This window comes from Formica exsecta, unplaced genomic scaffold (assembly GCF_003651465.1).
Source record: "Formica exsecta isolate Colony F162 unplaced genomic scaffold, ASM365146v1 scaffold125, whole genome shotgun sequence".
Classification (NCBI taxonomy): domain Eukaryota; kingdom Metazoa; phylum Arthropoda; class Insecta; order Hymenoptera; family Formicidae; genus Formica; species Formica exsecta.
This window is the reverse complement of record NW_021848584.1, coordinates 803,230-820,449: the sequence shown is the minus strand read 5'-3', so window position 1 is coordinate 820,449 and position 17,220 is coordinate 803,230. Positions and strand designations below refer to the sequence as shown.

Sequence of the window (17,220 nt, the reverse complement as noted above, 5' to 3'; positions counted from 1 at the left end):
ATTAATTTTATACATAATTATAGATATCTAGAAATGCAAATAAAATTAATCTAAACTCTGCAAAAAAGTTTTAGAATTAATCGATTTATTTGTCATCCTTTATGATAATTTGAAAATATTCTATGCATTTGTAAATAGCATTTATTTTCAATAATAGCTCTCAAATATTTTTTACCATTATTGGCACATAATATATAAGAATTTTCTAAATTCTGAAAATTATATAAAAAAAGTCAATTATTTTTAGATTGATTTCAATGTTTTCTCAGATTTTCGTAGATATTATTTGACAATTTTAGAATTATGCGCAAAAATATTCTTTCTACTTTCCAAACCGTTTGAAATTTTTAAAAGGGAAGGAGTTCTTGATAGTCCTCGAGAAATAGGAGACTTCTCATCACTATTATCGACATTTTTGGTATTAAGAGATTTATTTTGAAAGTTTACGGCTGAATATGACTCCCATCGATCTTCAGGAGCTACTGAAAAATTTCGTCTCCAATCTAAAGACTGTTGAAGGTCTGCCCGAGCTTTCATATATTTTCCGGATAATAATAAGGGTTTATTGTCTCCATCTGGTACCGATTTTTTATCATTTACAAGAGACTCGGTAGATGTTTCATAAAAGGATTCAGATCTTTCCGAAAGTTTCTCGAGAATTTCACCACCTCGTATCATTTTGTTAGAAAAGTTATTCGTGATGACGCTGTTTCGGGGAGATTTTAGTTGTTTCAACTTATCGATGCTCTGAATTTCGTTTCTAATCTTCAAAGCGTCCTTTCTTGTTGTATCCAATTGCTGTATGCAACTAAAATCATAATCAAATATACTCCGTGGACTTCGCATGTTTTTCAAGCTCGCTTCGATTAGATCAGCCAGGTCGAAATTGCTATCTTCAACTATGAAAGGATTGTCCGACAACGCTTCATCGGTATTAAATATTTCAGACTTAGTCGCGGTTATCTTTTTCTTAGGCTTGGTCTTCGTCTTTAATCGAGTTTTGTTATGAGGATTTTGCGTTAAATCTGAAGAAGATTTGGCATTTTCCACAGTGTTCTTAGAAAAAAACATTTTAGAAGTATTGGATTTTAATTTGCTTTCTTGTGATAATGCTATTGATTTTCTATTGCTGGTATTATCGATTTTATTAAAATACTTTTCCGATTTATTCTGTTGTTTGTCAGATAATTTGTCACATTTGGAAAGATTTTTAGCTTCCCGTTTTATAGTTGTTTTCGATGCAATGAAATTTTCCTTTTTAACATTTTTCTCATTTACGTTAAATGCAGAACTAGCATTTCCCACATTTCTTTTTTGTGGAATTAATTTCTCATTCTTTATATTTGTCTGAAATCGAGTATCGGACATCGTTTTGGGAAGTGGAATTGTTATGAGATTTATGCTGGAAGACTGTGTGCGTTTCTTCGGTATGATATTTGTGATTGAAGTTGTTTTCGAGATAGATTTAGACGCATCGTTGGTGTTTGTGTGTGTATGTGTGGGTCGCAGTAATAATTTATTAGTTTTTACTACATCATTTGTAAGTTTAATCGGAATTCGAAGATTCTGAAAAAAATATATATTTATTATATGTCTTTATCAAACACAAATCAAATTTTTATTTAACATTAATGGCTCTCTTTCATCGTTTCGTACTTTTTGATCTTTCATAGACGTCTGCATTTGTCTATCTTTGTACAGCTGCTTCCAACCATAGACCCTAGCCTTCTCCTTTTCCTCCAGGCTAACTTTGGCTTTTATGTCTCTTTTGTAAAGTATCTGCCAGATTGAATCGGCGTTGAATATCTGAAAAAATACAATCTATTAGACAAATGCATATATACATACATACGTATAATACGATTATTATACAAAAAAATATAATACATAAATATGATATATAAATATAACATAAAATTTTGGGGTTTTTTTTCTTTCTTTTAAATCTTATTTTTTATATTAATAAATTTAAAAAAATTACTGTAATAAAAACGATATAATAATTAAATGCACTATAATAATTAATAATAATGCATAATTCAGTTTTATTAATGGCATTGAATCATTGTGTTTGTTAAGCTAACAGAAAACTTTGCTATCTTCTAAAGAAAATAGAAGCAGAGCGAAAATAAAATATCACTTTAATTTTGTTAATATTTCTTTTACCTCGCAGGCGACGTGCGATAACGAGGATAATTTGATAATATCTGTTAATTTTAAATATCTTGAAATTCTTCCGATTAAATTTTTGGGTAAAGTCAAAAGAGTATTTCTATTTCCTTCGGCAATATTTTTCACGTGTTTTAATAAATGTTTACCTGTAGTGTTAGAAGTGGTAGCTTAGTAAAATGATCACAATAAAAAGATCACTTTAAACAAAATCTAATTTTCACAGCACGGTCTTATTCTTGTAAAATAATATCGCAAAAAAAGTTTTGTAATCTGCTGGTGGATACGATAAGCATTCTTTAAAGTCGAATGCCTCACCAAATCCGTAACGTATTTCGTCCTGCAAGGATTTCTCTTGATTGAATTCGATGAGCTTGGCACGACGTACGATCGGTGCTTTATGAGGTCCGTGAGAGATTTTCCACAAGTACAGAATCACCTAAAAATATGAGATGTTATAGATATAAAAGAAAAACGGATGGCGTTAATTTCATCAGTACTTCGTCTTGAAAAATCTTTAGACCGTAATAGTCTCTGCTAGGCGGAGGTGCAACTGAATACTTCACCAAGTATTCGATCTTGTTGCTCATGCTCGATGTAGCCACATTGAATTAGTTCGATCTGAATATCGCTGTTGATTGATGCAGAATTGACATGCATATCGAATCGAAATATACAAGATGATCCATTATATAGCTATCAATTTCTACATTTAATAAACATATTATAAAAAAATACTAGAAATATAATTTAATTGAATTGAGAACTTACAGCAAGAATATAGAATTGTTGGGTAATATATTTTACTATAATTAATCTTTTATCAAAGAAAATTTCATTTAAATCACACCTACATCAAAATTTAAAATTAAAATATATTGAAATATATGTATATATATAATGTATTAAAAATATATAATAATATTTTTTTTATTTAATATAAAGTCGTAATATGAACAAATTTGGAATGATAGAAAAAGTAAAACTAATCGGGACTTCTTCCTTTTCGCAAAAAACAACTCGCGGTTAGATTTTTGGCTTCGTATATTTTATTACAATATTTTCCATATGAAGAGATGAAGATAAATATATAGAAATGTCGAAGTAAAAATGGAAAGTCGTGTGGCATTACGTATAATAGTTGTAACGTAGCAATAACAATATACAAGGTAGGCTATATAGTAATATCACAATGCATGATTCACAATTTCATAAAAGTCTAGAGAATAGAATACAAATCTAAATAGAGGATGTGCTTCTCTCGATTGCCGTAGAGACGAACGGAGTGTTACATATACATTACGCGTTGATTGATCAATTATAAAATTTTCTATAGTATTTTTGTATACTTTATACTTTCGCAGGTGTATCTACTCGAGATACACCGATTCGTAACGATTGTCGCCATTATTATCATGTAAAGAAAATCTTTGATAATCGTGTCAACAATGCTTGCTCTATATTAATGGAAGAACTTTCAATCATAGTCTGTGTTTAACATTAAATGTAACATATTTGAGATTTAACACATGGTTGGTTTGAATATCATACAAATCCAGAATTAGAGAGTCAAATTTAATGTTAAATCTGTACCGTACAAATATACGTCGAAATCTTTAAAATATTTTTAATTGTTTTTATAAAATATTATTATAATTAAATTGTTGAATATATAATAGAAAGATTTACAAATAATCTTTATATTTTTTAAAGAGATTTAAAAATATTCCATTTATTGTACATTTAAAAGGAGTATAGATTTTTAATACTTGTTTTCTATTCAAAATAATGCAATAATTCACGCGTTAAGTAATATTTTAAAAACATTTAAAAAGAATATTAAATAAAATTTTAAGGAGATAATATACAGATCGATTTTTATTCGTTTGAAAAAAGCTAACGGTGAAGTAGGATATTCGTCATTGTGGAAAAATTTAGTAGTTACATATTACGTAAACCGTTATCAAATATGTATGCTCAATATATTTGTAAAAAATATATTAAAGCACCACAAATACACAAAAGAAATTAAAATAAATTACTCATTGAAATTTAATATGCCTAGAAGAACAAAAAATGAAAGAACTGCCAGAAATCTGAGAAAGACAATTTTCATTAAAATATTCTCTTTTCTAACTAGCCTTTTTAAAAGTAGTAATGATTAATTGCGACAATAGTAACGACAATCGTGCTATTTATGTTTCTCACGAAATGATTGCGCGATTGATATGACGTTTCTAGCTCCTCAGGCGATCGCTGTGTCTCGACGGTACGAAAAGTCGCGTGAAAATAAATTATTATGTGCTAGCATAATCAAAAAATCTTACGAACGACGGAATAAATCTAGACGGTATAAAAAGATTTCGGGATCTTGGGCCCCGCGGAACACGCGAACCATCCGTCGTTGTGTAAAATCTGCACGGCGCGATCGTCAGCGCGATCCGAAAAATTTTCGCGATTCGCGATCGTGCAATGACATCAGAGAGCCGAAAAGGATCTCACGCATTCTCGGCTGAGAATATATTTGCGCTTTCCCGAATAAACTTTTACTTCGGATATCAAACCTCTCTCCACAATCGCGCTTTCGCGCGTGATTGTACCGGCAGACTCGTGGAACGTTCGTAGAGCGATTGCACCAATGAATTTAACTTTGGCATGTGCATTATATCGCGAAAAATCGCTTGATAGCATCACAGAATCCTAATCTTTACTCTTGTATTTTAGAGACACTTTTTTCCGATGCACAAATTATATATATTTGCATATAGTTCTTTTTTTATTTTTTTATCTTGAGTAACATTAATATTAAAATTTTAATTCCAGTTATATAGATAAAATAAAGATGTATATTTACTACATATGCAAACAGTTACTTTGCCAATAGTATTATTTTTCATCTAGTGCATTCGCTCACCGACGAATTTTCGTGCACGAGATTTCGATGCATCCACGTGAAACGGAAGCGAGCCCCATAACATGCGTATAGTGTATCGAATATTATCAAAATAAAAAAAAAATATATGGATAAAGGAAATTTAACGAGATCTAATTACAATGCAGTAATGTTGAAACACCTTATACATAATAAATATAGGATAAAATATTATAATATATGTATATTGTAGGAATTAAAAAATCAAAATTTGTTCCAAGAAAACTGATTAATAATAAATTTTGATTAAAACAATTGATCGTCATTACATGACTAATCGTATAATAATCATTGAATTAATGTATGTATATTATATTAAAGCCTTGTTAAACTATTATATTAAACTATAATATTCGATTCACTATGCGTTATATTACATATTCAAACTTTATTTATGCGTTATAACGCATTTAAATATTTAAAGCAAGGCGGCTTACTTCCGATTTTATCACATGTATGCATTCGAATGTGTATACATAAATATGTGTGTATACATATATATATGTAAGTATATAATATGTAGTCATATATAATATCATCTGGAAGAACAGATTTGCGTATTGCGATAGCGCGAAGAAAATTGGTACGCCTTATTGAGGAAACGCTACGTCTTGTTCTTACAGATATGTTTTTAGTCATCATTTTGATCAAAATTTTTACCAGATTATGGGACAACCCAGCTCTTTCATATCACAATTAATTCTGGAACGTCAGTAGGAAATAATATTACATAACAATTCATTGCATAAAAAATTTACCAAAAAATAATATACTGCACAAAAATATATATTACATAAAAATAATATATTGCATAAAAATAAATGTTGTTCATATCCCAGTTAGCGTTCCAGATTATAATAATAATAATTATTATTATTGTGTACTTCACTATTTGTAAGTGAATGTATTTTTTCTTCGTCGTCTCATCGATAAGGCGCCCTATAGAAGATTTAACGAACACGAAGTGCAAGACGCTCGAACTTAACTTATAAGGAAACATTTGGAGAGTCCCCGATTTTAATGATTTGTATGTTATAAAACAGCTTATAAAATAAGAAATAGATATTTTTAGTATTTTTAAAAGTTGAAATAATTTCTCAGAGCAGATCCGATAAATTCATCTATTCTTGAGCGAATATCGTGGAAATTGTAAGATATATTAAAATATGTTTCAAGCAAAAGTTTGAAATATTGTATATATATACACTTCCAAACGTTTCCTCGTTAAACCTAAGAAGAGAGACAAGGAGCCGCTCAAAACTCCCCGCCAAACGGAATCGAGGGACAGGTGCATTTACTGATCGATTGACCCAATTTTCTAACGGGATATTCCAAGTGTTTATACGTTCTACGGATATTTTGTACGTCGAGTAGAATCGAAGGGTCAATCGAAGACTCGCGTCGCGGGGACGACAGCGGATGAGAGATCGATGTAGAAAAGATTTAACCGACTAAATTAACAGTTTAGAGCGTAAATGTGTGACAGAAATGTCTTCCTGTGACATGGACTTAGAGAAATATCATGCCTTGCACAAGAAGGCGCAATAAGATCAAAAATATGAGCTTAGTAAATGCAATTTTCAAGATTCGCAGTCTGTGGAAAAGTTGGAGATATCTTAATCATTTCTATCAAATGATATCAAAGCTTGTCCGGCGAATAATTGAAGAATTATTTAATGGAATCTTACAGAATTTTTTTAAAACAATTTGTCCGATTAAAAAGATTGCTATCTTTTGCTACTGGAAGTTTTTTCGCAGAATGCGAGATACGAGGTTCGCCGTTCTATCTCCAGGCCACAGAATGACATTGGTTGCTTCCAAGGTATCGAGATGCTTCGTTGCTCTCTACGATTGCTGAACGACCGACATTGCTGTCTCCGTGATCGTCCTTCCATCCCTACAAATGCTCGACGATGTTGTCGTCTGCTCGGATTGTGCGGCCGCGACAGTTGGTTGCCTTTGCTCCATGTGATCGAGAGTTTTCTCGATGGCTCGCAATCGCTTTTCCAGACTAGTGGTGCCCAGGATGCCTACTTGTAGCTGCGGTCCCAGCGGCAGAATTGCAAACAACCACCATGTCCACGACGGACCGTCCGGTAGACGTGACCAGTCCTCCTCTGTGTCCGGCATGCGTCCGAACACCCGTTGAATCTCGGACTTCTGTGAGGTAGGCACTGTTTCCCACCATCTTTGGCCCTTCGCTCGTACCTGTATAATATTATGGTGATAGATAACGGCAAATTGTCGAAAATATAACTGTGTTCTCTTGTCATTATGACGTAAAAATGTTTTTCTTTTCACCTATTTCAAGCAAATTAATTACGAATAAAAATCTTTGTAAATGTTGATTGGAAAATTTACATAAAGATCAAGATAACAAGATCATTATTTAATACTTTGATAGAAATAAGATAATTAAAGATTCTTAAGTTGTTGGAAAATAATTGTGACATTGATAATATTAAAAATTAATAATATTATATATATATATCTAAGCAGATTTCCTTACCTTATCGTGAAGTTCCAATAGATTTAATAATTGATCTTGCTGTACGATGGTATCCCTGAGAAATTCCACCTGTGCCGTATCATAACCATCCTTTTCTCCACCGGAAAGTACCCTAAATCTTCTACCACCGATCGTGCTGAGAATACTGCAACCGTCTTTGAGCAATACCCGATCTCGAATATCTAGGATAGTACCATATTCCATATTTATTAGAAATATCTATAAATTCTTACAGAAAGAGATTGTAAATTTTTTGAAGTTCTTCTTTATACATATATATTGTCTTTTATTTATATATCAAATAATTAAGGTTTGTGATATATTAATGAATAATATTAATGATTAATGAATAAATGCTATGTTTCATATTCAAATAACAAATTTTCTCACTAATAATTAATTGACATTGCGAATATTGATGGAAAGAAATAAGAGTGAAGTAAAAAAATATAAAAATAAAAATATTTGAAAATCGAGCTATTAATGTAAATTCTAATTGCACAAATTTAGTTTAAATTTATCGCAAAAGAAAATCGAGAGACGCACCTTTTCGTGCCCGTTGCTTCTTTGTTCAGACACGCGGCGATTCCGAACTGGCGCACTCCGCTTTCAACGCATCTTCTGACCATCAGCCTGTACCTAGGCTCGTAAACGAAAAGGGGACAGGCGACGCAGGGGAAGGCGGTCGTGCAAATGAAGACGGCGATCTGCTCGTTACCCAAAAGACCCAGTCCCTGGACCAGTTCGAGCCGATGACTCACTGCTCTGGAGGTATATTCCGCGGGCGCCACTGTTTTAAGCGCTTTCTCTACAAAATCCGTCACGGTTTTCTGGCTACTGGCTAGATACTGAAAAGGAAAAAATGATAATTGGTCAATGCGTTATTGTGTCGATTATATCATTTTTGAACAAATAGAACAAATAAATTATTTTTGAGATTTTCGTGTTTAAGTTAAATTATAATATGTTAGTTAAAAATATTTTTGAAATGAGAAATGGAAATAAAAACCCAGTTATGGCGCGTGTGTCATTCTATACTATCTAGATTTATACAGATTTTATACATATCTCAGCGTTAAGATATTTTTAGTTCTTGTTAAAAAATATTTTTCACAAATTCGACGTGTTGAAAATTAATAAACCAGCAATGCGGTTTATGTAATGCCAGTCACACCCCCAATAGCAAAGAGAGCGCCGCACGAAAAATCTTTCTAGACAATTACTGATATTGCGGAGATAGGACGAGGAAACAAGCAGCGGCGTGCCGCAAGATCATCGTTGATCCGCGCATCACGTTGTCCTCATCGTCATTAAATATAATACTCGTACAAGCGATCGGTAATGACGTTACGAACGCGGAAGCTCACGACTATCGCCTCGGCGACCGCAAACAATAATCATTTCAATCTGCGGCATCGTCGTTAACCGCTAGGAAGCATTTATGTCTCATTTGCGGATAGGTGTTGTTGCAGCATCTCGCGTCGATGTATTTCTATGCCGAGCTCTTTGGGATCAACGACTCGTGTGACTAATAAGCAAGTTTTAAAATATGAGAAAAGATTTGAGAGAAAAATATGTGAAGTGCGTCAGTTGTTTGAATCGTAAATTACGATTGTAATAATAGAGAAGCGGAAGAAAGCTGATCACAATAATTTGAAATCAAGGCAACCGGCACTATTTTGTACTTTGAATACAAATCATCCAAGAGTCTAGATAATTTATGATAAATATCTAAGAATGTATATATTTCTTCTATAAGTATTGAATTATATAACAGGATTCTCACATAGTCTCCTCGTTTCATATACACATATACAGGTACGTTGATTCCGAAGCTGAAATTTCTCTAGAGATATTTGATATTTTGCGAGAAAGAGAATCTTAGATTTTTTATATATTCTTATTAAAACAAATCTCCTCGGAATTATTATGAAAACTAAGTATATTCTTTATAAGCAGATCACACTATATAATAAGTGTAGGTCTAATATATCAGATTGTTGCAAATAATAGTTCTTTTGAAACAATAAAGTATTAATTCAAATTTATTAAGAGTTCTCTCTTACGTCAGCCAAAGATGTGACGCATAAAGGGCAAGCCGAAGAGTAATCTAGGCAGCGGTCCAGGCACATCCAGCAATAAGTGTGACCACACGGTGTCGTGACAGGTTTCCAGAGTAGGCGGCAACATAAGATACAGTCCAATTCCCCAGCGGTGCTGCCGGAAAGGGGTGGCAGGAGAATTTCAGCGGGTCTCGGCTCGACTCCTGCAAACGAAATACCATCTCAGGATATTTCTAGGAATATAAAGAAGATATTCGAATATACATATAAACGAGGTGACGGACGATAAAACTTACGTTTCAGTTTTTCTACATCCTGATATACACGGTTCAGACTTGCTTGCAACTTTGTATTCAACAATGGCGTAATGGAGGAACGAAGTCTTCTATTTATCGTCTGTAAAAAAAAAAAAAAGAAAAAATAAGATGAAAAGTAATATAATAAGCCTTGAACGATTGTGTGAAAAAATTGGATTGGAGATACATTTGAGATTAGAGATAAATGAAAGAATAAAAATCGGATGACAATTTACAAAATTGAAGCAATTTACTTTTAAATGCTTTTAAGAGGAAATTATTTATCTCAAATTGTACACGATTTAAATCAAGCGCAAAAAATAGTGGACAAGCAGAATTGTGTAATTTTCGAAAAACCTACCTGAGTGAATTCCTCTTCACCACTGCTATTGTCCTCGCAATCAGACCTGTTCAGGGTAGCGCATTGCCTGCGTTTGGGATGCATTAACTGATGACGGTTTCTCGTGAGTGACGCGCTCTTCGTTAGATTGTATGGCGTGCGTGACGACAGAACATTTTGCCGACGTATTCCAGGCGACAGCGCTCTGTGCAGAACCTATGACACACGTTCACAAACTTGGTAATATATGTACCAATCAAATAAGTTACAGAATGTGAAATAGACGACAAGTAATACAGATTATTTATTTCTCAAAGTGAACTTTCAAAGCTTTCGTAATATGAGATAATGTCATTAAATCTTAGAAATATGTCTATGTGTCTTTATTTAATTTATTTATTTTCTAGAAAGAAAGAGAGAAAAGGAGAGATAATGAAAAACTGACATAAAGAATGTAAATGTCAATTATTATCATTAGACTTTCTAGTTAAATTAAAACTCATAATATAATTTTATAATTTAATTCTCTTTCTTAGACTTCATAGAATATTTATGTGGAATAAAATAAATATGTATAGATAAATCGGCTAATGCCAATATGAAAATAATTTTAGAGACTAAAATGCACGTCAAAAATGTGTATTTAAATTTGGTTTACGAAACACGATCGCTATTATGGGACATGAATTCTTTCAACACAAAGAATTAATATTGCAAATTAAAAGACCATGGCAAACCAGGATTTCGGTCGAAACTTTTTCTATTGGCGACTTAAATTCATTGTTCCTTCAGTAGCATGCATATGTTTCTTGACATGTCTCATATATGCAATAATTGGAGAATTCTGAGATTAATGAGGACTCAGCCGTTAAATCGGCATAATTAACGCATGAAATATCGGGTTAGGCAATCTGCGAGACGTTTTCGGATGATGAAAGTAAAAGTACGCCTTCCGTAATATAGATCCGACCGATGGATTCAGCGGCACGGGAAAGAATGATTCCCCGATCTTACATAAGCGGCAATGCAGCTTGCATCAATGATTCCGCCATCGGGCGCTCGCTTATATAATCGTCGTACACTCGAGAAAGAAAAGAATTCAACACGCTCCGTTTTTTGAATCATTTAGCATCGAAATTTGACACGACTTGTCAGCGTTCGATTATTCAACGTTCATCGATTGTTACCATATCCAATCGCGGTTTGCAGATATTCGCGTAAATTTTGCATTGTTGCGAAATTTAATATCGATCGAATAATTTCAAAGTTAAATATCCATCGTAATGTAACATTTGACGCTCACAGCTCGGATACAAGCCTCGCAATAAATTTAAAATATTCTGTATTTGTATATCCCAGTTTAATACATTTTAATATAATGTTTTTATATGTTCATTGTCAGACAAAATATAAATTAAAAGATTTTATTTCAAATAGAAATTCAAGGAAAGGAGTAAAAACGAAAATAATGAAAAATCTAAAATCATGACACGTGAGAAAAATTATGCAGCCATCACAGATATTTACGAGGGATCGATGAATTATCTATGTGAATGGAACTTTTTCAAGAGGATAAATGAGAGGAATGCGCGACGGTTAAAAAATTCGACGTAGATTGAGTTTTGCATTATGCACGAAAGGGGATGGGAAACGCAGCGGCGCGGGGTGGAAGTCGTGCGTCACACAGTGGAAGATCGATATATCGACGCCGTCGCTACCGCGTGGAACAACACGGGGGAAACGGGCGAATTCGCTCTGGCGAGAATAACGCGGCTCGCTCGTGCGAATGTGGTTATCGTTGCCCCTCTGGCATGGCGGGTCACTCACCTGCGACGACTATCGTATACCGAGTCATTAAGCCGGCACGCGGCCGCCAGCAGTCGTGCCGGAAACGCCGCTGCGCGCGTTTCTTTCATGTCGTTGATGCTCTCCGGACGGAGACGGCATTCTCGGACGCATTGCTAATCTCGGCGCATTCCGCGACAGTCGCGCGACACCGATTGTCCGACTCGGGGAAAATGCGGATTTTTTACTTACGATCTGGCGATGATTCATCCGATTCTCGCAATCATGCCCTCTCATTTTACCGGTTACAGGAATATGCGAATATTCGATAAATTTGTGTTAACGATCGCTCGATGCGAGCTCAAATTGTGAATCGGATCTGGATGATCGATAATATCTGGTTACCGGGAGAATTTGAAATATGCGAGGTTTTTCACGGCAAAAAGCAAATTTAAATTTTTAAATCAAAAATTTTGGAGTTGTTCAAACTTATTGTCGGACAATGCAATTCGTATTTTACACAAATACCTTGAGATTTATCCAATTTATTATATATTTGATTGATGTTTAGTAATTGTCACACTATTGATTTTGTTAATTTTTATAATGAAAGAACAATAGCGAAACATACCTTGGTCAATTCATGGCGTACAGCTTGCGGATTTTTGTCAATAGCCACGCTAATGCAGAGAGCATAGATTGCTTCCTCGTGTCTTCCAAGCGCCGACAAAGCGATCCCTCTTCTATAATGTCCCTGAAAAGATGTAAAATGTTATAAAAATATAAATTTTGATTCTATAAATAATAATTTTATAATTATTTTTCCTTTGATAGTAATAAAATTATATAATAATAATTTTAGTATATACATTTAATATAAAGTTGATAAAATTGTCATTCTTGTACATATTCTAAGTTACAAATTGGAAAGGTGTTGTAATGTGAAAAGTTTTAAATATTAAATTTTCCTGTAATTATTAAAAAAAAAAAACAGTTTGTGTCAAATTCAATTTAAAAATGAAAACTATAATTGAAATATATACATATTTTGATTTAAAATACACACGAGAAAATTGTTCTATTATCTGACACATGCACTGATTATATGTAGGCGTAAGTTCTGTATTTTCTCACCTTGCCCCAGTCTGGCCGCAATCTAACTGCATGATCAGCGTCCGTGAGAGCGGCTAAAGGCCTATTCAACAGGAGCAAGACGTGAGCTCTGTTGCTACGGTGAAGCGGGCTATTCGGTGCTGAAACACGAAAAAATAAGCTAAGATTATTATGAGATAATAAACAAATTTTATATTTCAAAACATTTTAAAATTTATCCCGTAGAAAACGAGGAATAATCAAAATAATTTTGCTCGGTTCTATGTTTTGAAAGCTATGGAAATCCAATGTGTAAAACTGATTCATGCTGTCGCATGTCTCTTTGGTGACGAGAGTATTATTCTTCGATGTTATATCTTGATATCTTTATATATTTTATGCAACAAAAGAAACGCATAGCAGATGCAATTGCAAATAATTAATAACGTATTTGATGATAAAATTGCATTTTGACAATTTTTCCTTATAAATTTATGTATATTTATAATGATATATATATATATATATATACAAACACGTACATATTAATATAACTTTATTGATATTTAGATGGATCACAGCTCAATCAAACGAGCAATCATTGACACATACGTCGATGCATATCCTCTACAAAAATGCATTCATAAGCCTAATCGCGTATCCATTATGAGCAGTCCGAGTTATTTTTACGATTAACAGCCCGAGCTCGTTTAATTCCCTGAAAACTTGTCTCACACAAAAAAACGATGATCATTTACGAACGACGGCGACGAGGCAGATTTCATGGAAGCGACCGCGGACGATGCCATCGGCCGATGCAGGCGGCGGCGGCGGCGCATCCTGGCATTGTGAGCAATGTCATTGCCTCCGCAGCTAGAGTCCCTTACTTGGTCGGAGACGAATTTCCGGCTTGCACGTCAACATCGCGAATACCAAAAGCGATGTTCTATGAAAGATTTTATTTGATACTCCATTCCACGTTAAAATAAATTGCAGAAAAAACGCATTTAAACTCGGAAAAATAGCTATCTGCTTTTCAGATTTCAAAATTTTTTATTTAAGATAAATAAAAATCTTAATGTTTTAGAATTTTTTTCCTATATTTGTCTACATCTTAAGTTTTAGATAACACAAGACTTTTTTAAGAGAATGTGAGAGAGAATCTTGTATTATACTATACAGTTTTTTTCGCGGAATCTTTGCTAAGAATATTAAGTAAAGATCAAATCTGTTAATTAAATTGACAGTTGACAGACAAGTGTTTTAACAAATCAAATATTATGTGAAAGACTACTTAGACTACTTAGACTTTTAGATTTTAGATGTATATATTTTATATAATATAAAAATTTATATATAATAGATAATAATTTAGTAAAGCGATGAGTTGAAAAAAACAAAAATTTTATAAAGCTTGATATAGAGAGGAAACAAGTCGTAAAAAATTCAACTAATATCTACTTTTTCCAGGCAATATTTTTCGAAAAATAATTGTCTTACAAATATATAAATATTCTAAGACAAATAAGCTGACGCGTGTTCTATTAAGTTTCAGTTCAATAAATGGTAATTCTGAGAGTGATCACTGTATAGTCTGTAACGCGACAACAATTCGCATAATTGCCATAGTTTATCTATGCGTGTGTGCATGCGTCTCCAGAATGAATAAGAAGCCGGACACGTATAATCATTCAACATCTATTAGTCATATACTGTCTCGTGGTGGTTTTGCAACGTTGCCCAAAGGATTCTTGAACAGCCGATATATACCAGGAGCGATTCTTATAAGCTGACTTATGTAACCTGTCTCTGAATATTACGACGGTTCGCTTTAATTTAGAAATGCGACGCGGAAAAACCTAATCGCTACGCGGACGTTGTTAGAGCCGCTTATTTTTAAAGTAACCTAAATCGGATCTTAAGAATCCTGTGAAATTACTGTTAAAATGCATGCGCAACTCACTTAATTACGTTATTCGCATGTATTCGCCTTACAATTAGTACGATTGTTCAATTATCACGCTATTTTCATATTTAATGCGTTTTACCTTAGAAAAAAAATCAAGGTACTCGAAAAGTACTTCTTTTTATTTAACATTAAATATTATCTTTTAAAATGCAGTCAAACCAATAAGTTTTAATATCAAATTTATTTCATAATCTCCCATAATTATCAGAATTAATTTCATGTCTCTTAATTAAATAATAAATGTTAAAATTGAGACTTATACAAGATTACTTCAGTTTGTATATTTCTGGCACAATTATTACTGTTATTTTATAGTATTAAATCTAATTTATAGATTATTCATCGAGAAATGAATCTTTTAAAATGCAGTCAAACCAATAAGTTTTAATATCAAATTTATTTCATAATCTCCCATAATTATCAGAATTAATTTAAATGTTAATAATAAATAATATAAATTTAAATGTTAATAGTAAATAATAAATGTTAAAATTGAGACTTATACAAGATTACTTTAGTTTGTATATTTCTGGCACAATTATTACTGTTATTTTTAGTATTAAATCTAATTTATAGATTATTCATCGAGAAATGAGTCGAGAATTCCGATCATACCGATTACGCAAGCGCTTGTGCGCGATTAAGTGCGTGCAAAGGAACGCAATTTTCCACGTGGATTGCCAAGCTGTAAGAAATACGTACAACGGGATATCGACGAACAAGTTCATTCATTAGCACGATCATCCTTCGAGTATGCCGTAAAAAATGTTGCTCTTCCTGTCTGTTCGATCGAATGCCAAGGTCCGCCTTGGATGATCGATCTCTTGCTCACAGTGACTAATCGTGTCCGTTAAAATGCATGCTTCCTAACGATCTTTCTTTTAGAAATGTGATTAAATCTAAATCAATTTTAGTCCGGATCAATCGTATACCAAGTGCTTATTAATTAAATTGAGTTGTTTCTTTCAAAGATATAATCAGAAAAAACTTTTATAGTCTTCGCAAGATAGAGAAATAAAGAGAAAAAGAACGAGAGAATTCATATTTAAAATATTCGGAGATAAAATTCTCTCTTATGATTTATTGAGATCTTTAAATTTTGACTATGTTTAGAGAATGTCAAATTACTGATTCTTTTCGGATTGGTACACAATAATATATATGTAGATTTCTGTGTTTCCCATTTTTACAATAAACAATTTTATCGATAATATAATTTGTTGTTATGTATCTTTTTTCATTTTATTTTTTATTTCCTATTTTCTTTTTTATTTTTTATTTCAAATTAGAAAATCTTTGAATCTTCAATGTTAAGAGATTTAAAAAGATAGTAATTTCTTTTTTAATTTTTGTAGCGAGATTACAATGTTTAGATATACAATATAAACGTATGCTTTAATATCAATTTTCTGAAAAAGTTCTTCAAAATTTTTTTTACAAAAAGATTAACAGTTTAAATGTTCTATAAATAAAGTTCTGTTATATCGCGATAGAAAGGAATGCGGATCGTCGATATAGCACAAAGTTAAAGATAAACCGGTTGTCAGTTTATAAATATGATAGTCGCTAAATAAATCTCTGATTCACATTTAAAATTTTGTTATATATTATTTATATCTCGAGAATATTATATCTTTATATTATATTTTGCTTAAAAATATATGAATCTTTTTAGTAAAGCTAGATTAGTCAACGTTGTCAATAATAATTATGTATAATTGTCTCTATCTTAAAAGTATAGTGATCCTTTACTTATCAGATAAAATATTATTCTCTATACATCTTTTAAAGTGTAATAATTTAAGAGAAGAATTTAAAAAAAGTTATTCTTAAAAAAGATTTTATTAAAAAGAGTTTATACACACACAAATTACTTTTTTCCAGTATTATATTTTAAATATAGAATCAAAAATTTATATATATACATACATATATATATACAGGGTGAGGCATTTATAGTGACGCGGGCATATTTTTCGGAAACGAAGTGAGATATCAAAAAATGTTTCAGACAAAAGTTGCATGGTTTCGAGGGGGCCACATGATAAAAATATGGATTTGACCT

The 17,220-nt window shown here is 32.4% G+C and overlaps 2 protein-coding genes across 2 annotated transcripts in view; both read right to left on the bottom strand.

The window, feature by feature from the left end:
* Positions 1 to 47: 47 nt before the first annotated feature.
* Positions 48 to 2,331, bottom strand: LOC115245659. The gene is made up of 3 exons (XM_029824069.1): positions 2,319 to 2,331; positions 1,657 to 1,806; positions 48 to 1,566 (listed from the first exon to the last, which is right to left on the bottom strand). Exons 2-3 carry the CDS (start codon positions 1,681 to 1,683, stop codon positions 283 to 285), a joined length of 1,311 nt encoding a protein of 436 aa, XP_029679929.1. The 5' UTR covers positions 1,684 to 1,806; positions 2,319 to 2,331; the 3' UTR covers positions 48 to 282.
* An 867-nt stretch (positions 2,332 to 3,198) lies between these two features.
* LOC115245664 (LON peptidase N-terminal domain and RING finger protein 3) overlaps positions 3,199 to 17,220 on the bottom strand; it is a 46,151-nt gene continuing 32,129 nt past the window's right edge. The window contains exons 2-9 of the mRNA XM_029824077.1: positions 13,229 to 13,347; positions 12,726 to 12,848; positions 10,331 to 10,525; positions 9,970 to 10,069; positions 9,677 to 9,876; positions 8,155 to 8,458; positions 7,611 to 7,816; positions 3,199 to 7,309 (exon numbers count right to left, since the gene is read on the bottom strand). Coding sequence (XP_029679937.1) covers positions 6,947 to 7,309; positions 7,611 to 7,816; positions 8,155 to 8,458; positions 9,677 to 9,876; positions 9,970 to 10,069; positions 10,331 to 10,525; positions 12,726 to 12,848; positions 13,229 to 13,347 — 1,610 coding nt within the window. The 3' untranslated portion in view covers positions 3,199 to 6,946. The remainder of the gene's footprint in view (positions 7,310 to 7,610; positions 7,817 to 8,154; positions 8,459 to 9,676; positions 9,877 to 9,969; positions 10,070 to 10,330; positions 10,526 to 12,725; positions 12,849 to 13,228; positions 13,348 to 17,220) is intronic.

Coding starts and splice junctions, on each gene's coding strand:
- LOC115245659 (XM_029824069.1), bottom strand. CDS start 1,683: ATGCAGACGTCTATGAAAGATCAAAAA. Junction 1,567..1,656: donor CGTCTATGAAAGATCAAAAA/GTACGAAACGAT, acceptor TATTTTTTTCAG/AATCTTCGAATTCCGATTAA.